Here is a 22,500-nt window from a genome sequence, read left to right on the forward strand (position 1 = left end):
TGAAGCTAGATACAGTATTTTATTCTGGTTAGCTGCAGTGTATTTGTATGAAACAGCTATAAAATAAATCGGTATTATTATTTTTATTACAATGAAATATCTGACATGTACACAGTCAACAAAGTGGCTATAACTTCTGGGGATGAGGACTGCCCAATGATTGAAATACCAATTCCTGCTGTTGCTTGATTAAAGTAAAAAGACTTTAGTCTGGTTTTGCAGGACTGGTTTGTGAAAAGCAAAATTTAACGCTTTTGCTGAGGCATTTTTTTTATCACAGCCCGATATCAGAGGTGCACGCATGTATGCAATTGATAGGTACACAGACACTGTTGTAATCATATCCTTCCAAGTGGTGCACTTTCATTAGGTTGGTATGCACGTTTGCTCCTCACAAGGTAGCCAGTCAGGTGTACATAAACTGCGAGAGAAGAAAAAAAATACAAGGTGGAGTAGAGGCGACAGATTTAAGTTTAGTAAGAAAGCGAAACTTGCAGCTTCCCCTTTAAATACGAATATACACAAAACACACACACACACACTTTCACTATATACACGAGATCGACTATCTGTAAAAGGCCCGTTTTTTTTTTTGTTTTGTTTTTTACTGCATATGAGCTGCAAGGTATGCCTGGCATGTCTAAACAGTCAAGGCAGGCTTCAGGGCATCTGTAATTGCAAGACTGGACGTGAGTAACATTCCATGCCACAGCAGACAGATCATGTGACATACCAGGCTACTGTAAAAACAATAATGTACAAAAGGAAAAGGAGCACAAGTACTGACATTTAACTAATATATATATGTGTGTGTATATAATATATATATATATATATATATATATATATATATATATATATATAAAATAAGAACGGACAATTGTTTACATTTAATCCGTTGCGAAAATGCTATTCTCATATAAACGGTTGCACACACTAACTTTTATTAAAGAATTATCTACAAAAATAATTACTTGATGTATGGAAACTAAAAATAAATCTTAAGAAGCTATGCGAGAGTAATTACATCCAGTTAACAAATATTTTTAAAAGAAGAAACATCTTTATTAGATTATCACATATAACATAGGCAATCTGACGTTTATATAAATGAAAAACCACCCTGATTCAATTCTAGAAGTGAGTTTTATTATAGTACCGTTCATACCTCTTAATTCACCAGATTTTCACAGAATATCCATATTTTTGTCTCATATTTTTAGTCTGTCGCCCATAAAAAAATGTGGTTTTCCTGCTAATCAGTGAGGAGTGAATTCAGGACTTACTTCACTAATGACAGATTTGAATTTCAGAGAAATGATGGCACTTTTTATTCTAGCAACTTTATAAAAGCAATCTGTAAAATCTGTGCGTATTTCTGGGCCTTTGTCCCCTATTATTTTGGCATTGTCCAGCTTTATTATTATGGCATGAAGCTGAGAGGTACGCTACCGTTGTTCATTTTTCACGTTTATTCTCCTGTACCCTACCTCTTCCCTCTTGAGCTCCTCCTCTCTCTCTTTTGCTGAGGTTTTTCATTCTGATTCCAGGATGTTACGTTTTAACCCTCTTTGACTACGAATCATTTCCGCCTCTAGCGGGGGAGGCAGGAGGTAGAAAGGAGCGGTTGGCGTAGAGAAGGTACAGACCTTGTAGAGCAAAGATGGACAGTCAAGGAAGGAAGGTGATCGTGTGCGACAATGGAACAGGGGTGAGTTAGGGGAACTAATCACATCCACTGTTTGGAATGCATACATCCCCGCCTTGCCCAATCAGGAAGTGCCGCTTCTTTAGCTGGGTGTGGATCCGAACTCTTGTCCTCAGTACCAGGTTTTTGTTAGTGTGGCAAGTGTTGTACTGTAAGGTTGCTAGAATTCCCTAGCCTGGTGATCTTATCAGATGTGGGATTTTAGGTTAGCAGCTGATGTTCATAGGCATCATTAAGGGGAATTATTTTTACCACACGTCAGCAGCTGGTTTGTTTAGTAACTGGGTAGACCATTTCGTACCCCACTCACACACCCCATAGCTGTGTCCGAAAATCGGGTTGGGTGTGGCATAAAATAAGTTACGGAATGGGTCTGAGGTTATGGAGTTTGAGCACTGCTATGATTTTAAATTATAGCTTTTGATGGAAGGCCACCTATTGTTGGGAGGGTAAGAGACAATCTAGTGCATGAAACTGAAGGTGCCAGTGGGGTACAGACTGTTGCTTCCAGATGCGTTTTATGCTGGATAAGTAGGTTGAGATAAGTGTTGGTTAATGGTAATATCTCCTCTGAAAAACGTTTGGTGTACTTTATTTATAAGGATTAGAAACGTACAAATTATTGTCCTCAAAAGTGCAGGTAGATGTACTTGTGCCGCCATTCTTTGCTGTCATTTTAAGGGACTATGTAGGTGTACTAGCAACTTCCTCTGTCTGGTAAGCAGTAGCTTGATTTTCACCTCGGGGATTTGTGGTATTGCTGCGTTTAAGGCGTGCAGCTATTCTGGACCAGAACAGACCTGGGACTTTTCTGAAAAGCATTTAAACAGTATTTCGTGGTAGTGCATTTTAGAGCGACTTCTTCCTGTAAGCACAGAAGTTGAAAACGAGGAAATTTTGAATGACTCGCCGTGCAGTGTGTTATAGTTCTGCATTTTATTTGCATTTTTCTGAGCCTTACTTTTTATTGCAAACTGATTCATTTGCAGAATGGAAAACAAGGTGTAGTCTTACTGTTCAAGCATAACATTGAGATGTAGCTTGAAATTCTGTATAAGAGATGTCGACTAACAAAAATCATAGGATGTCATGGTTAAAAAATAAATAAACTTGAACTCGGACAGAGACAGCAGTTGTCCAAGGCGCTAGGAAGGTTATTGTTGGATTTAGCTGTCCGTGACGAGGTTTCCAGCACTAGCTAGGAATGTTTCTTGTCTCCCTTTCTGTTTTTTTCCACACTTTTATAAACTAGTTCCCTGATGATTTCCCAAAAGTACCAGCCATTCTGTGCACAGATGATTTAGTGATTTATAAATGTAACCCCCTCCAGTAATCAAAGAACTTCTTGAATGTGATAGTCTGTAGCTTTCTTTATGATTGCAGAAAATGGAACTTGTACTCATTTATGAGAAATATAAGTCTTTGCTATTCAACACTTTGCAAAAACTTGTCTCGACCTCAGAAATTACTATAACCAGTGATAATTTGAGCTACCTATTAATATGGTTTGAAACAATCTCATTTGAATGAAACGAAAGCAAAAAATAAGCGAACTACTGTTCGGGTCATAGAAAATGTCTCATTTCCTGTCACCAGTGGGAAAGGTAGCAAGCAGTAGGTAAAGAAAAAAAGAGCAGATTTACTGCCAAGGCCCTACTTTTCAAGCTAATCAGAATGGACACTTCCCTCATTTAGTGACAGGTTGTCACTTAAGAATACATACTACTGTCCCTGTTCAGTAGCCACCAGTCTACCTTCTGTGATGACTCTTCATAACAAGTTGACATGCAGCAAAAATAGCTTCTCTGTCTTACCAACCAGACCCTGGGAAGCCTTTCAAAAAAAAAAGTGATTCCTACTGAGTTTGCTGGAATAACCTGTACAGATGTCTACTTGAAGGTGTTAAACCTAAATGTCTTCACAGCTGTGTCATCCCAATAGATTCTCTCACATTCTAATAATAGTAATGCACTCTGTAGAATTTTCTTTCTCTTCATGTATAATTCTGTTGTATAGTCTTATGTCATGTTATTGCTTTTGTATTAGTTTTAATTCCAGTATGCATTTGCATTTACTGGCGTTAAATTTTTTTTTGTTGCTCCTTGTTTTCATGGGCTGTGTTTTTTTGTAGCTTGCTGAAAATGGTATTTTGGTTTAAGTGTTGTCCCCTGGTTAATACATTTTAGATAACTAAACTTGAATACAGCTCGAGGTTCATTGCTGTGTGAATCGAAATAAATTGCTGACAAAATTAGAATTAAGTATGCCTGAGAACATATTAGTATTTTATATTCAGCTTCTAAATAGTTAATTACAGATGGCATTTTAGGGCTTTAATCCATGAAGTTGGGAAGAAAGGAATCAGGCCTTGCAAAATGTATGAACACGTGTACAGTGTAAATATTTTGATTTAATACCTTGCACAAAAGATTGTGAAGAGAAATTTGCCGACTGTCCTACTTACTGAGATAACACTGAGTACATGGAAGGGCAGTATAGTACAAAATTAAATACTGTGAGTGTAAGGTGTGTAGGCAGAAGTAATGAAAAATAAGACTGATAACACTAGAGAAGCATTTAATATTGAGGGATTTGTTCTGATTATATAAAATAAACTTTGCCCATGTCATGATATTTTTTTTAATCAGATGAGTCCCCTGAGAACTCCAAAAAAAGTTCTGTGTTGGGAGGGACTATGTTCCCAGCAGCTCAGCTGCAATGGAGGTGTTAAACAACAGGGCAGGGAATTGCTGTGCTTGCCAGAGCACCATGAATGTAATCTCTCACATTGTGCACTCTTGAACATTTGGAAGAGTAAAAAGCTGCATAATTGTCTCCGATATAAATCAGGAAAGTTCTGACATGAGACTGGTCCCTATTCTTAGGTAAACTACTAGGCTAGCTGCCCTTTTGGGCCATTTTAAGCCTAGTTGATCTCCGGAAGGTGAGAATCAAACCTTGTACCCAGTGTCTGTGAGGTAAATACCTTAACTGTTATGCCAATCCACCCGTGTATATTCTTGTGGAGAAAACAAGTCTGATCAGAAACCTGATTTTATATTTACAGACTTGTCATTGATCAAACACTTGGAAATAAGAGTTTCACTGTCCAGCAAAATGCCAGTACTTGGCCCCTGCAGTACTTCAGCCATATAGCAGTGCACTAACACTCTTCTGAAGGGTATTTTAAGCTGCAGTTGATATTGACTGTTTATTAGATGTGTGGGAACCATTAGTATGTATCCTAACACTTCATTAATTACATTTTGATTCAAACAGAAAAAAAGCAGTGAATTGCACAACTCACTGTTCAGGTTTGTAAAATTTTTTGCAGGTTAATCCCTAGTGTGTGTGTTGTGTGTATGGAATCCACGATGCCTGCCTTACTAGTGTAAAGGTGCATTTATTTGCATAACATTATTTTATTCATTCTGTTCCCTGTATTTATGGACATAACTGCATTTTCTGTCTTGTGTACAGTGTGCTTCCAGATACTGCTGCATTTCATAGATCAGAAAGGCGGTACTGTTTGGAGGCACGCAGTCCAACTCCTGGTATGTTAAATGGCAGACAATGTGTATCAGGAACTTTTGTGCTTAACGGTGACCATTAGCACCATGTAGCTTGACAAAATTATGCCTTAGCAGGCAGTTGCAGTAGCTGTTTGGTAAACATACTGTACAATAACTTGTCTGTCTTAAGCAGTAGCGCTGTATCCACTAATTTGATTGACTGTGATTTGTGAATGAATCACAGTTATTAGGCATGCAGGTGATGCCAGGGTCATTATATTATGGTAATGATGGAATGTGTTGCTGTGTGAGCTCCCAGTGTTGGAAGCACACCAGCATCACAGTGTGGGGGTGAGGCATATTAGTGTGTGGAAGTAGGTTCCTCTGTAGTGGACTTCATTGTCAATATCTTCCATGCAGTGGAGGTGTTAAATAACACAGACAGGGAATTGCAGTGCTTGCCAGATTACCATGTATGCCCAGTTTATCATTTCCCCCCTATAGGTTGTGCTTCTATGACTAGCAGGTACTGCACTGGTGCTACCGTGTTTAGTGTTGCACACTCTGTAGTCGCTGGTACGCAGTTGAGCCCGGTCATTTGATCTTGCTCCATTGAGTAAATGAGGTTATGAATCTGTAGGAATCTTCATACACCATTCTGTGGCATATAAAGCCCTTCATAGCATAGAGCTTTTATGACTGTGGACCTTGGTGTGTATCCCCTGCTCTGCCTCTCTTTAGGTTATTTTTGCTTCCCTGCTTGCTGACCATCAAGTCATCCTCATTTGGACTGTGCCCATTTAATTCCTCCAAATGTGGGATTGTAGCACATTTTGTAGGACAAAGAGAGCAATCTTAGGAAGCTTGTATACAGGTAACCATGAGGACTGCTTGTGGCTTCAATGACATCCCAGCAACTAAGGGCACTTCTGTTGTAGTCTTAACCTCATTTTTGGGCAAGTAGGTTGTTACTTGCATCATCATGGAGGCTTGCTGTGCCTTCACTCTTGCAAGTACCTGCTTCAGTACACTTGCTATTGATGGTTACCACTACATGATGTCTTGATGAAGTGAATGCCCAATCCCAAAATGCTCTTTGCAACACTGCCACTTTTCCAAGAGTTAGTGGCAGTTTTAAGTTTTTGCTTTTCTTCCATGATGGACACACCTATCAAACCACTACTAATCAAATTAGGTCACCTGGATCATATTCAAGGCTTTATCCCTCTGTGCTGCCATCACTGGCTTCTTTTCTGTCTTTTTTCAGTTCTGTGTAAGTAATAGAGAGTATTGTAATATTTCCAAACCAAGCTTTGAAACTGGGGAGTGTATTAAGAAAAACGGAAACTGAGAATAACTGCATTGTATTTTTTTATTTATTTTTTTTCCTTCATCACGACTGCTTTTAAAGCAGCATTCATTCTGGCCCCAGTTGTCCTAGGAACATTTCTTTCATAAGCATTGTCAGTTTTGTTATGTAAGGGATCAATAAGGATGGCTATGAGAAGACTTCTGTAGTGTAGTACATTTTCCTAATAAGAACTTTGTCATTCTTTCCATCAGTGTAGTACATATAAAAAAAAAAAAAAAAAAAAAAAAAAAATGTGTGTGTGTGTATGTATGTATATATATATATATATATATATATATATATATCAGAATAATGGTTTGCATGGAGATTGCTGTTGCTGTTCTTCATTTGGAAAATGCACTGAAGGGTAAAATAAATCACCAAAAACTTTTTTTTTTCATGTGACAGAGCCCTCATAACCCTGTTTGGGGGGCTTTGTTCTTGTACTTGGCTAAGAGGTCCCAGAGTCAGTAAATTAGGGCCGAAACCCTGTGTTTTTTATGACTTTATTTTTTTCCTTTTAGAGACGGGCAGTCCTGCTTGTTTCCATTTGCATGACTTGTGGTCTAATCAGCATGCATGCACTATTTTTACTTCCAGAGCAAGGTATTGCAGAACACTTTTTTTTTTTTTTTTTTTTCCAGGCTGTATTTGAAATTAGTTAATATAATCATTGATATGCAGGAATACCTTTCAACCATGCATTAAAATAGTGTGTCCATTCAGTTATTTTTCTTCACGATTCACTGCACAAAGGTAGGGGTATATATACGTGTATATGCTATGTTTGTATACTGGTGTATCATTAACTACTTCCATTTCCTAGGTTTAACACCTCTGCGTAAAGGAGGAAGTGTGGTTGTGTTCCATTATAATTTGGCTATAGTTTTAGAAAAGACTATGTATTCCTTCCTTATTTTTCTGAAGTAGCTGTTTTCCTTCTAAAAAAATCTTGAATACAGTGTGTATGCAGTTGAAGATCTGTACCCTGTCTAACTCATCAAAGCTTTGCTTCTTTCTTACTCATCAGCTGGTTTAATCAGATTTTGTTTAGAATGCATATAGAGACTTAGGAACTCTGCAACTAACCTGCATATTTTTTTTCCTAGGCTAAAAAATATGTACATATTGCTGATGTTATGCAGGCAGTTTACTGCTTGGGCAGTGTACCATTGTACCATTTGCCAGAAGTTGGCTTGAATGCTGCAGAATCCTTTACATCTTCTAAGTGTAGTTTGGGATTATATTTTTAAAGTATGCTGCATAACTGTTTGCGGCATACAGCATAAAATTTTGCATTCAATAAAAAGTAGTCCTGTTTAGTAAATATAAACTTGTTTATAAGATTAATTGCAAATGGAACTGTAAATGATGGTTATTCAACCAATCGGTTTTCTACTTCCTCAGCCTTGTACTCTTGTTTGTCCTTGGTACCACTCATCTTTTCATGAGGATATGGTCATAAACTATGTAAAATGCTAGGAAACAAGGTTTCCTCATTTGGTTTCAGCAGTGTTGGGGTGAATACTTTCGTACGTAGTTAATGTTGGAACCTAGATGGCCCTGGTGTGGAAGTACCTTTCTGTGTTTTTTTTTTTTTGCATGTCCCTGCCCCTTTTAGTGGGTCTTGGAGGGAATTTTAATTAGGCATACAAAAGTAAGACTCAGGATGGACTTGCACCACAGGCAGATGGTTCATATTTTCATATTTTTAATGTCAGAACTTGAAACTTTTTATTGGACCCGATTTAGGAGCAGAAATTTCTGAAGTGTAGCCGTGAATAGGCAGTGTCAGAAATAAGACCTCCTAGATTTTTTTTTTAAATTGTCATGATGCTGTCGGTCACATTGTAGTGGATTGTTGGCCATTAACCATACAGAACTCAGTCTTCTAATCAGTGTTCCATCTATTAAAAAAAAAACAAGGAGCAGCTATGTGGCAGAAAATTAAGCAAATGTTTACATATGTCATTTGGGTAATTGGAAAATACTAAAGTAAATTTCATTTTTCACTTAATTTGCAACTGTTAAGCCCTGAAAGTTGTGCCTTCTTCCTTAAAACCAGACTTCCTTATTTGGCAGGATGAGTAATACTGGTTTTGCATAAAATAGTACCAAAATGTGTGTGTGTATAAAAATGGTGCACAGGAAGTGCGCCTGTTAAGTTCTGCTTTCTTTTTTTACTGTGTGCATTGCATAGTGAAGTGCCTTTAAAATGTTAGTTGCACTTGCACTGTATAGATAACATACTCACATGTAGCCTGTGTGCAAAAATAAATTATCACTTAATAGTACAGGCTGCTTTGCATTTCATTCATTTGTGTTGTACTTTGGTAGTTTATATGTCACTTTTCCTTAAACCAAACTTACTTCCTTGTTCAGTGTGAATGTACATATAGTTTCTTTTTAAAACTCATTGCGAAAGCGTGTATGTGTAAAAGTGGCGCATACAAAACGCGTCTCTTAAGTTCTGCTTTCGTTAACTTTGTGTTATAATAAAATGCCTTGCACTGAGAGTTGCACAATTTAACCAATCCAGAGTATAATATTTAGTCTTTTTTTTTTTGTACCCAAGATAAATTTGAAAGTTAAGTAGCAGTTGCTGGGCAGGCTGCTTTTACACCTCTGTCATTTATCCTTTAGCTGATTAATAAACTTAAATACAATATGTTTGAGTATTAATATGGGAAGTGTTTTCATGGTGAAAATCAGATTTGTTGTAATTTTCACACAGCATCATCCATTGTGGCTGTGTGATATACTCTTGTGGCTTCTAGTCTGCATTTGTTGCACAAAGGCTGCTGCCATTTTATTTTTGCTGCTGATTGATATTTAGAGATTAAATGTTCTGGTTGGTTGGGCAACTTTCCTAATGCTCTGTAATAAGCAGCAGCAAGCTGATGCCTACTGAGTGATCTGGAAGGTTAATCTGTACTTTAATAAATTTTTTACTGTTTGACCGTCACTAGCAGGAACTACGAGTGCATTATATAACTATATAATGCAGGTTAATTGGTGATGAGTAACTTAAAAGATTCTACAGCACATATGTATATATATGCATTTGTTTGCGTGTGAGTGTTGTAATTATTTTGTGTTACTGCATGCATGGTATGTATATGTGTGTTTATATTAAAAGTAGTTTTTATGTTCCATAATTTCAGTACTTGTACGTTTTTGATTCATATTAATTGCTGCAGACTGAATGAATTTGAAATGTTTGCGGGCAGGCACTGCATTCAGAAAAAAAAAATCAGCAATAAAAAGTGTAGAAATATGGGAAGATGTTTAGTAGCATACTTTGTAGGGACATGATACAGTGTTAATGTCACCATAATTAAGAAACACCACACCTTTGCTTGGAAAAGGTGTCTGTTTTCATTTATTTTTGAATCTATGTATTTCAACTTTAATACAATAACATTGATAGAATCATTTGGCCTCTGGCCATATTAATGTCCTCAGCCCTTTAGCATTGATGTTTGTCATGAGCTACAAGGTAGTCTTTCAGCTTTGATTGTAACGGGTTCTACTCATTTTCTGACATGTACTGGATGCTTATTCCAGCTAACTGGTGCTGTTTTCTTAAAAGCTCTTTCTCCTACAGCCTGGTTCAGTGATGGTAAACTTTGGATTGGAACTTCTTGGTCTGAAGAATTCCAAGGATGGAGATTAGATATTAGCAGCCTACACGTTAATGATGGGAAGTGTTCTTGTTACTGCTTGATAGCAATTAAGGGGCAAGCTTTGGAGGAACAAAAACTAATGTCTGGCATTCAAGCTTTTTAATTTGGGTCATCTTATCTATTGTGTCCCTGTCAGTCAGGGGTGCAGAGGATGTATTGCTCCTCCTGACTCCTGTTGACCACATCTGCAGGCTTATCCTTCTTTATCTTCACCGTCTATTCTGAGGATAGCTATTGGTGCCATCCAAGTGTCCTTCTCATTTTCCTCTCTTCTGCTTGCATAACTGTATCAAGTTATTTGTTGGCGAAGGTGGCAACCTCTAGTGTAGTTCCTATTTTCCTTCACCTCCTCTCTTTTTTTATTCTATGGTGATGTTTAGGGGGCTAGCTTGTGAGCGTTTCCAGCTCAGTGCCTATTTAAATGTGAACTGCACTAGTTTGAATCCCTTGGGACTTGTTACCTGCCTACTGTTTGCTTCTGTAGGTTTTGCTACCTCAGTGTCCCTCCCTAGCCCCTGTTCTTGCTTCCTGTACAGAGCTTGGACTTTATATGGCTTGATAGTCTGCCATGTTTTCTTGTCTTACTTGCAGTCCTTGTCGAGGTACATGATATAGCTTTCATTATTGTAACTTATTAAAAAAAAATGTACAGCATTTGCTAAATGAAGTAGCTGCAGCCATACATTAAGGAATTAACCAGAACCAAGTTAAGTTCAACAAATTTGGGATAAAACAATGGGTTAATATTGAATTATATAACAAAATAGGCTTTGAAGTAACAAAACCCAGTATCTTACCTTCAATTTCTCACTTAGCCTCCCAAATTTGCAGCTGTTGAAGAGACCAAGAACTAAAGCTGATAATCTGAACTGGTATTTCTCATATGCATATATTTCACATTTCATTCATTCTCTTTCTTCCAAGATTAGCCTTCTGTGTGTGGCTATATTGCTCACTTCAGATTCCCAGTGGTTACTGGTTCTTGCTTCCAAACACTTCTTATTGTATCTGCCAGCAATATGAGTCTTTACTGTAGGGTGCCAAAGAATGTCACCCTCCATGTTTACTAGTTTTTTGCCTTTATGAAACCATACCTTCTTTTTGTCTTTAGCTTTCAGCCAGCATAACCTTTGTGTACTGCCTTAGATTATACCACTATCGTTTGATCTTTAAAAAAAAAAAAAAAACACACATCTGTCTTTGCATGAACGGGCAGTGCATTTCATGTATACTTGACAAAGAATGGGGAAAGGAGCTAATATACAAATGTTTCTTTGCACCAGAGGAGAGCCAGATGCAAAGTTTATGAAAAATCAGGTCAAATATACTGCAGGTGTTCACTGCAAGCTGTATGTTGGTTGCACTACTGTCACTCTTCCTTGCATGTCAAACAGTGGCCACACAGTGCTTTCATGTTTCAGACCTCTTATGGCTGTCATTTCATTATGGGAGCCAGCAGTTAAGATTTAGAGTTTGTAAGATGCTCTAAAATAGAGTGTGTGTGTGTGTGTGTGTGTGTGTGTGTGTGTGTGTGAATTTTGTCTGTGGGTTTATGTATTTGTCATGGGTCCCAGAAACTACAGCCTTTTGTTTCCTTGCTGCTGAACTAGGAGTCCAGATCTTTCTGTAGATGAGATGAGAATGTTTACTCTTCTCTCTTAGGACCCTCATCTACTTATTTTCAGTCCCACCTTGTGAAGAAGTTGCTGAGAAGGCTCAAGAACCTTCTTGAATCTAGGCTGATAGAGATCCTTTAAGGGCATGTCCATAGCCTCCAATCTAGGCTCTCTCTCTCTCTCTTTTTTTTTTTTTTTCCAGCTGTAATTTTGAATCCTGATATATTGGCTGATGCCGTAAGCTCTGGTTTGTGCCTGTGTAGTATGGCATGGTTCAGATTTCCATCCTTTCCAGAGAATCTCATGAGCAAGTTCCTCAAGGACCACTTTTTAGATGCTCTTCTGCCTGGCCAACCAGCACAAGACTTTGTTAATCACTTCTTGAAGATGATGCAGCTCTCTCCACTGAAGAGTCTGTGTATAAAACTCCCTACTACCTCCTTTGTCTTCTAGTCCTGATACCCTCACCTCTTTGGTGACTGAGGAAGTCACTCAAGTGTCATATGTTTTTCCCCATCAATACTGGCTAAATCACCTAGGTTAAGGCCTTTCTTAGCAGCCTATAATTTTGAGTATGAACTGGAACTGCATTGAGGTAGTGGTAATAGTTCTGAGTTTTGTCTTGGTTGGAGAAATATTCCAAGGGATCAGTCGCTCTACATCAATAGTCAGTTCCTCCCTGGTTAGCTCCGACCACAAACTAATCACCATGGAAATCGACATCTAACCCACAGCCCCAGCAAAGGTAACCACCATGAAAAACTTCTCCAAAGCTGACTTTGGGCTCCTAAAAATAGAGGTGGCAAAATTCACTGCACCCATGTCAATGGAAAATAGTTGTGACTTCCGAATCATACACCAATGCACTGTATGAACGCGTACATAAATACATGGAACTAGCCATACCCAACAGAACCAAGACACACTGGCTTCACTTTTTTTTTAAGCGTTTTTTTTTTTTTTTAAGCGTAATCTGATGGTCCCTTGCCATTAGTCTCTACAGTAGAAGGAAGAAACTGTTGCAAAAAAAAAAAAAAAAAAAAGGTGAAGTCCCAAGACTGGATAAACTCCCTTATTAGCCTCAACAAAAGGTTGAGATCCCTCATCAAAACTTCTAAAGCCAGCTATGAAGGCAGAATTGCGGCAGACACTAAAAATAACCACAAAGCCTTCTATAATTATATCAAGAATCTCCATGGTAATGCCCAGGTTTGCTCTGAGTTACTGCCCAATGGTACCTCCTATACTGAGCCAACAGATATTGCTAACATACTGGCCGACAGATTCGGTGCCAACTTTACCCCTGCCCCCTCCCCTCGAGGACCAATCACAGTACCGGAGGAATGCCAGGCACCTAGCATTACTGCAGAACAGGTTAAAGCTGCACTGTCCAAGGTCAAGAATACAGCTTCCATGGGACCTGACAACATCCCTGGATGTGTACTACATGAACTACAAAGTGAACTGGCACCACATCTATGTCCCCTGTTCAATCACAGCCTCACCTCAGGCTTTGTCCCTACCAAATGGTGCACTGCTACAGTCATCCCTCTCCATAAAGGGGGAGCGACTACAGACCCTGGGAATTATTGCCCCATTAGCCTGACGAGTCTGATATTTAAGGCTATGGAGTGCGCCATCATGGACCTAAAATCTCCGAACTCTAGATCCCACTCAATTTGGTTTTGTGAAAGTTAGATCATGCCTGCTCAACCTGGTTGACTTTGAGTTTGTTACCAGAGCTCAGGAATTATTGTTTAACTCCCCAAACTAGGCATCAACCCCTATATCCACTAGGTGGGTTGCAAATTGGCTCACAGAATCCACAGTGTAAAAGTAGCGGACTCAAATTCAATTTGCAGACCAGTCACGAGTGGAGTTCCACAGGGATTGGTCCTGGGTCCCCTCCTGTTTGGCATCTGCTTCTCAGAAGTCCAGGCCAATGTGGAGGGACTCTGGCTGACCAAATGTACAGACTACTGCAAGCTGGGAGCCATTATTAACTCCCCAAGTGATGTAGACATCCTACAGAAAGGCCTCACTGAGACCAACGACTAGTGTCAAAACCATGGTTTTAAGCTTAATGCAAAAAACTGCGTCGCCATCCTCTTTGGGGAAAAACCTAGTCCCCACTAATTACCACATAGATGGGAGCCCACTGAACACTGAAGGCGTTAGAAGAACTCTAGTGACACAGGTTGACAGCAACCTCTCCTTCGACCACCACATTGCCACTGTGGTCAGAAAGTCCTTCTATGTGGCACATCTCATTATCAAAGGTTTTGCATCCAGGAAGAGCTTGCCTCATTAGGCCAGTCATAGAGTATAATGCCCCATTTGGCATGTACCTCACTAGACACATGCAACAGCTGGAAAGGCCATGAAAGTACCCCACAAAGAGGATCCTAGGCCTTAAACACATGTCCTACATGGACAGACTCAAAAAAACTCCAGCTGTTCTCCTAAGAGGCGATCTCTGCTTGACTTACAAAGCCATGTCTGACCCGGCTCTGTTAGAAATGCTACATCTAAAGAAATCCCAATCCCTCTGCACCACACGCTCCAGAGACCTCAACCTCATTACCACAGTTAACAGAACATAGACTGCCCATGCTCTGGAAAACACTTCCCATACATGTCCAGCAGAGCATCTCACTGGCCCTCTTCAAGAGAAGTCTTTGAGTGGATGAGAAATGGAAAGTTCACCCCGGGGATCACTTCAGTGGCTCTAATTGAGAGAGGCACTGGGAACTAATGTCAGGCGGCATGATGCCAGGGCACTTCTACGGGCTAGGCTTGAAAAGGCTCCAGGGCCATTAGCCTAGTACACACCTATGAACCTGTGAATCATATGGGTTCTAAACATTTGGCTTTTGCTATGTTTTGTGACTGATATGCCCTCCCATAGAAAGAATTTCACTAAACCTTCTATTTTGTTTGAGTAAAGATAAGGAGAAAGTCTTAATCCTGCCCCTTCTTGAGCTTGAGGTGGTAGACTGTTTGTATCCCATTCTGAACGTCCATAATTTTACCTTGTACATTTGGTTCTAAATACCCTGCTGGGATCCTGGCCTTGTTTGCTGCTGTGTTGGTGGCCTGGATGATGTCACAGGATATGATGCATTTCTTTGGACATAGCATTTGTGGTTCACTCAAGTGACTTTTTTTTGCTGTGGCTGCACATCACTTTATGAGCTGTCACTATTGGACTTTTCTCAGTTCCCAGAGTCTGTTGTGGTGACTGGAACTGTGCAGGATAAGGCTCTGATAGTGTTCTGTATTTGAGTGATGACGCTCCTGGTACCCCTTCCAGGAACTCTCTGGAGGCAGCAACTCTTTGAGTGTTCTTGTAGATACAGATGTCCTTCCATATCACTGTTGCAGTATTAATCACATTTGGGATCTCTTGCCATGGATAACCCAACGTCCAGCCAGTATACCAAATCCTTTACCTAGGAGTGTTGTGCAGGAAGCATACATTTGATGTACAAGAGTGGGGCATGAAGGTGATGTATGAACACTACCAACCCAAAATTTCATTGCCAGCAGTCCGAATGGCATTATCATCCATTGGTATGAATGCCCTTCACTTTGCTGGCTGTACTGAGCCTACGTCTTCAAAGTAAGTACCATGTTGGGGTTCCTTTTTCCTTGTAGTCTATTTTTCAATGGGTTACATGTCATCCAGGAAAGGGAAATGTTGGTGTGAGAGGCAGATTTCCCATAAGGACCGCCATATTAAGGGCCTGTTTTTCTTAGGTGTGCTCATGACCATACTCTGTGTTCCATTTGTCATGCTTTTATACCAAAGACTTTACATAACTGTCTTTATTTCCTTTCCATGTATCGTGAGAACCAATGTTTCAAGCTGTTGCCCAATGCACCATGGCAGAATCCACTTGCCGTGAGTTACAACTGCCACTCAAGAAGGCTAAGAAATCTAGCCTTGAGCCTGTTGCTAACCAGCCTCCACCAGACATCCCTCTTGAGGTGACTGAGAGGACAGCCCGGTATTGCCATCTGGTTCTTCTGTCGCAACCTTCTCAGAAGCCGATACAGAACCTACTTCTCAAATGTCCTCTGAGGTCTTGCAAACATTTGCCGTGGACATTTGAGGGGGAACTAGGGCTGATCGTTTCTGAGGAGCCTAACGGAATTACTCAGGTCCTTGTCTGGGAAGAGGTCCTGGGTACCTTAATCGAATTAAAGCAGGGTTCGAGCCATCATGTTTTGTCAAGGCGGCCGTCCCCTTAAAGAAAAGACAGAAGTATAAACATGTGGTGTCAGGTGCCAGATATGCACCAGGGAGTAACATGACTTTACCCAAGGCTTGTTCAATGCTTAAATGGCTTTAAAGCCTCTTCAGAGGGTTGGTTCCTGCACCCCCCCCCCTTTGGTGGTCTTCCCCTAAAAAGGCAAGGGACCCTGAGTCATCAGATGAGGATTCTGGCTTTGATGTGGACTCTGACAGGAGTCTGACTAAAGTCACCTTCTACTTTTCGACACTAGGTTGGAGGAGGAATCTGTCAGTCCTGAGCTCTTCTTTGTAGGAATTGCCCTTTGGAGACACATTCCTGCATATGATGGAACATTTGAAGTGGGATTGCTCCCAGGTGTCGGACGTCTGTGGCACAGCTCTTTTTAAGACACTGCAGGATTAAGGGTAATGTCATGAAAGATTTAAAGCACATCTTAGTTTCACCCATTCCCAAGTTTCTGAGAAACTATCCTTGTAAGATTGCCTTTTTGCATGGACAGCCTGGATGATCTTCCAAGGGTAAAAGGTCTCCTAGGCGTATGTTTTCTGATATGCCTACTCAAAACACCTAGGCCGCAAAATTAGTCCTTTTCTGACAAGGATGTAGCTATCTGACTTTCTGCTTCCTCTTTCCTCTGGGCCAGGTTCACTTGTCCCTCAGGCAAAAGCTCACTTGCAGACTCTTAGGTTCTATCCATTATTTGGCTGGGTTACTTTATGGTCTGGAAAAAACTTTTTCCAGTATCCCTCAACCTCCAACAGAACAGCTTCATTTTCCAGGGGCATTGCAGCATCTATTAGACCAGGGTATCATTCAGCCAGTTCCACTGACCGAGAGGAGCCTAAAGTTTTATTTAAAAATGTTTCTGGTCCTTAGGAAAGGGGGATCTTGGAGACCCATTCTGGATCTTTCCTTTGTGAACACTTTTCTCATAGTACCATCCTTCTGAATGCTTTCTCTTCAGACTGTTTCCTCTGCTTCTCCAGGCCTTTCTAGTTTCCCTGGACCTAAAGGATGCCTACCTTCATATTTATATCCACCTTCTGTTCAGGAAATTTTTGTGTTCCTCTGTTTCTTATTTTCATTTCTGTGCCTTGCCCTTTGGACTTTCCACAGCCCCAAGGGTATTTGCCAAAAGCCTAGCTCCAACGGTTTACTTTTTGCAGGCTTCAAGCCTCATCCCAAACCAAGCTAGTGAGGGATCTTTATTTTACCCAGCTTCTTTTGTTCACTGTGAGCCATCAGAAGTCTGTGTTGACTCCCTCTCAGGATCACATTTTTCTAGGCGGCAAGATCCAAACTGTTGCAATGCTAACCCCTCTCTGTGCCTCCAAGGTTTTGTCTCTAGTGAATTTTTTTCCCTGCTTCCCCTCGCTAGTGAATTATTTTCCCTGTTTCCTCTTTTATGTCTTCCTGTTAGGAAGCTTTTCAGGGCTCTAGGGTTCATGGCTTCTACCATCCCCATGTTTCCTTGAGACAGCCTTTATATGAGGGAGTTTAAGTAGCGTCAAAGATTGGTGTGGCTTTAACACTGCCACCTGCTAGAGTATCTAGTTCCTCTGCTCCCTTGTCTTAAACTGGAATTTTACCGGTGGAGTCAGGAGATACTAATCAATCCAAGTGTTCTTTCCAACCTCCTCGGTCATACCAAGAACTCTTCATGGATGCCTCAGAGCTGGAGAAGGGAGCCACTTGGGCCACCTTGAAGATTCAGTGTCTTTGGCCCCCTCAGCAGAGGGTAAATCACATGAACATCAAGGAAATGAGGGCTCTCATTCTAGCTCTTTGAGCTTTCCACTGGCTCTGGGTGCCAGGTCCCTTAAAGATTTATATAGACATTACAGTCATGTGGTACATCAATACTAGCACTTCAAGCATGGGAAATGGCCATCAATCTGCAGGTGACCCTTCATGCAGCCTACATACCATCAGAGTGCAGTCTTGTAGTGGACTGTCTCAGCAGGTCCAGGACACAGCCTCAAGAATGGATGCTTCACAGAGATGTACAGAGATGTGTTTCTGGACCTAGTTCATGGGTGGGGTATTCTTCAAGGAGGAATTCTTTGCTTCCTCTCTAATCCAGAAAACTCCCTCAGTTCTGTTCTAGAGTTCCCATGTCCTTTGGCTTGGAAAGTCAATGTCATGTCTTTCTCTTGGAAGGGAATGTCCTTTTATGTCTTTCCTTCCTGTCCTCTTCCCAAAGACCTTCACAAGATCAAGGTGGACACTCCAAAAATCTTGTTTGATTCCTTTTTGGCCCAGACAGCAGTGGTTACGTCTCTTATTCAGTATGGCTAAGCGCAGTCATCACAAGTTATTTCACTGCATGTATCTTCTCACACAGGACAAAAGCACTCTCCATAACCTTTTTCTGTTGGACAAAGGCACTCTCTTCACCTTCATCAATCTACTCTTTAGTGGACACTGGGTGATAGGGTTTTGATTCCTTTCTGACACCAGTTTTCAGAGGGTTCTGCTTGAGGCCAGGAAACCTGTTACCAGAAAATCATGTATGTCCATGTGAAAGAGATTTTCTGTCTGGTGTGTTAAGCTTCACCAGGGTTCATTTTAAGTGGGGGTCCCCTTGGTTCTTTCCTACTTGTGTGAACTGCTGCATTCTGGCTTGGCATATTCTTCAGTGAAATCGGACTTGTCAGCAGTATCTGCCTGCCTGCCACTGAATCCTCATTTGGCCGCTATATTTGAGGTTAACCAATTTCTTAAAGGAGTCCTTCATATCAGACCCCCAAGAAAGCACATCCCCCTTCGTGGGGTCATAATTTTGTCTTTGAAAAGCTGACTCTGGCTTTCTTGAGCCTGTTGCTGCTTTGTGACATTGTCCCTGGAAGACTGTTTTATTGGTTGCGTTCACCTGTCTGTGCCGGAGGGGAATCTGAGCTCCAGTCCTTAATGGCAGTCCCTTCTTTTTTGTTATTTTTCATAGAGATAGGTTGTTTCTCCATATAAATCCTCCTTTTATGCCAAAGATGGTTAATGAGCAGTCCCTTAATTAGTCTGTCCAGTTTCCCTTCTCAGATTGCTAGTGAGAAGGTTCTTTATTCCTTGGACTTGTCTAAATACATGAGCTGTCTATGCAAGTCTAAATACCTGAGCTGTCTATGCAAGACAAAGGCCATTCGTAAGTCTGACAGACTTTATTTCTTTTCATATCAGGACATTGGGTTTGGCGGTTTCTAAGCAAAGCATCTTCTCCTGGATTTTCAAGGCCATTTCCTTTTGTTGTTCCTTTCACGGCAAACAGTTGTCTGCTTCTGTTAGGGCTCATTTTACTAGAGCAGTGGCTTCCTCGGGGGGGCTTTCTTCAGGAGTTTGGACACCAACTTTATCCTTGAAGCTGCTACTTGGGCTTCTGTTCACACATTCACTAAACATTACAAATTGGATGTCATTTCCAGTGCCAGGACAGGTTTTGCCAGTGCTATCCTTTATGGGTTTGTGGAGGTGGTCTTCTCAGTAGCTTTTGTACTATCCCAGAGGTGACTGAGTATTGCAACAGTGATATGGAAGGACATAGTACAGTTGTGTAAAATATTACCTTAATGGTAGAGGTCCTTTTCACTGCTGCAGAATTCACTTCCTACCCCCTGTTCTTTTTCTCCTTTCCTTGGGTGGTGGTTTCTTTTTGGCTGAGAGTTTCTTCCCCCTTCTCTCCCTTCTTCTGTATGTATATGTTCTCCTTTACACCGGGGATCCTGGTAGGCGCACTGGGGCCAGGACTGGAAAAAGTAACAGTGTAGAATCCCCAAAATATGGAAGCATTCCTACACTGGGGACAGGCCCAGGGGGAGGGTGCCCCCCCCCGTTGTAGAAGGAAGTAGCAGTCCACGAAAGTCGCAAAAACTGATAGGCCAAAGAAGAGCCATAAAGTTGATAGAATGGACTATTGAGGATAAGAAAGATGTTATGTATTGATACTACTATGCAAAAAGCCCAGAGTTTTCAGATACAAGATATACAGAATGATTAGCGGAAAGAAAAATACTTCTACAAGAAAAATTGTCAGCAGCTTCAAATAAAAATGTGTGGTCATTTAATGCAACAGATTTGTGAAAAACAGTATGTAAACCAAGAAACTTTGATCTATTTGGAAAAAGAAGCATGTGGGGAAGTGTGAAAATATAAACAACAAAACCTAGATATTTTTGAGAAGTGTAAAAAAAGAAATATGGACATGGGCAAGAAATATTTGATATGGTGCAGTATTTATGCAAAGGTGAAAGCCAAAATAATCAACATAAAGAAGGTAGCCTCAAAGATATTCGAAGAGAAATGCAGGCAAAGTCATCCAGACATGGAAAATTTCACAGTAAAAATATTGCAAAGAAGGAATTTAGAAAAAATTAGTGAAGTAGAAGTTGAAGTGAAGGATTTGATGTAGAAAGTCTAACGCAGGTTATATCACAGCATGATGGAACGTGTCCACAAAGTAAGGAGAAACTTGAAGATCAGGTGACATCTTAAGAAGAAATATGGACATGGGAAAGAAAAAAAAAAAAAGATTTAATATGGTGTAAATCCTATGCAAGGAGAAAACAAAACTAATCCATACAAAAAGAGCAGCACCAAAGATATTTGAAGAGAAATACAGGCAAAGGAATATGGACATGGAAAACTTTACAATACAGAAAATAAGACGGAAAAAGTAGAATAGGGGATTAGTAATGGAGAAGTTAAAATAGTAGAAACTGAGGTTATGGAGTAACTCCGAAGTGAAAGATTCAGTGTATAAAAGCTATTTTAGAAAGCACCACAACAGGATAGAGCAATGGACCTCCAAATTAAGGGGCAGACAGTGGAATGGGAAGCAATTGGTCAGGTACCATATGAAGATATTTTGGAGCCTTCCACAGGAAACCAGTATAAATGTTCATTTGAAGCTGAACAGCAAGGGAAGGTACCGGAAACTCTGACGCAGTTAATGTTGAGGAGTGATAGGCTAGTGAGTTCCCATATGACAGGGCAACAGATGACACATGATGAAATTGAAGAGAGTGTGCCACAGGAAGATGCAGTAGAACTTTATGTAGAATGCCCGCAGCAAATGGGAAATGAAAAAATGTGCCCTCGGTTTAGAAGAAAACGAGCTAAGAGAGTAGTTGTTTGACTTAATAGAGAGGGATATGTTAAGATCAATGAAAGAAGTAAAACCCAAAAAGTCAGAAGCTTGATAAAACAAATGAACACAGTAATTAAGACTGTCCATAGAGATCCATGCAATTAGAAGTAAACAGGATATGTTATTGTGCAGCTAAATTTGATAACTGATAAAAGTTCTACTACAAGAACACAGGGTAGTGAGGCAAAGGAAGGGGAGAAATTGAATACCATCATGGAATTATTGAGTAGAGAACTTTAAAGCAACTAAGACAAGAAGAGTGTCACTGTTCGAGTATAGAAGAGGGAACATATCAACAAAAATACAAAGCAAAGTGCAGTATTAAAACAGATTAAGATCTATAATGCACCATCGCAGATTACAAAACAAACAAATCTCAGCATAGGCAGAAAAAATATAAAGTACAAAATAAGCATTTTATTGATGACTCAAAAGTTTTATAGAGAATTGGGAAATAAAGTAAAAGGAATTGAAAGACCACCAGAAAAAGAAGAAATGGATATATTTTGGAGAAGTATCTATGAAGATCCCGTGGAACTTTGTTGGTTGTTGTTTTGTCTTTTTCCCGGTAAGGGGTCGCCACAGCGGAACTCCGGTCCGCTTATGATTGGCAGTAGATTTTTACGAAATGCCGAGGTGCCAGCTCGATGCCCAACCTTCAAAGAAGGCACACCCATTTACTCACGCATGTCTTTCGAATGCTACCCAACTGCAGGGAGGACATGCAGACTCCACACAGAAGGCACTCCCGAGCCAAGCCGAGAATCGAACGGGAGAACCTCTTGCTGTGAGGTAACAATGCTACCGCCGTACCACCGTGGCACACACAAAGATGCTAAATGGATAGAAGAAGCAAAAGAAAGAATAAGAAGTTTTAAAGGTACAGGGTACGAAATGGGATGAAGTAACAGCCAGAGAGATTGAAACAAAGTTAAGAAAAGCCTCAAATTGGAAAACCCCAGGCCCAGCTGCAGTGGCTAATGTCTGGTTAAAAGTATTAACATCTTTGCATGAAGATTTTAGCCATGATTAAGAACTATTTATATGCACACCCTGAACAGACATCAAACTGGCTAACAGGAAAAACAATGCTCCTACTTAAGAGGGAACCTCAAGCTACCCTAAAAATTATCGACCAATAACTTGCCTTCCGACGGTGTATAAACTGTACACTGGAATCAATGCTGACAGTCTGTTCATTTAGAAGAAAACTCCGTTATGGCAGTAGAAC

General features: G+C 40.3%; 1 protein-coding gene across 1 annotated transcript in view; it reads left to right on the forward strand.

Annotated features, from left to right (window-relative positions):
- The first annotated feature begins 1,568 nt into the window (after window positions 1-1,568).
- The window catches only part of LOC122807180 (actin-related protein 2), a 421,099-nt gene continuing 400,167 nt past the window's right edge, over window positions 1,569-22,500 (forward strand). Inside the window, exon 1 of the mRNA XM_044078220.1 lies at window positions 1,569-1,711. Within this exon, the coding sequence (XP_043934155.1) occupies window positions 1,664-1,711 (48 nt within the window). The 5' untranslated portion in view covers window positions 1,569-1,663. The remainder of the gene's footprint in view (window positions 1,712-22,500) is intronic.

Source organism: Protopterus annectens, chromosome 7.part0 (assembly GCF_019279795.1).
Source record: "Protopterus annectens isolate FY-2018-M chromosome 7.part0, PAN1.0, whole genome shotgun sequence".
NCBI lineage: Eukaryota > Metazoa > Chordata > Ceratodontiformes > Protopteridae > Protopterus > Protopterus annectens.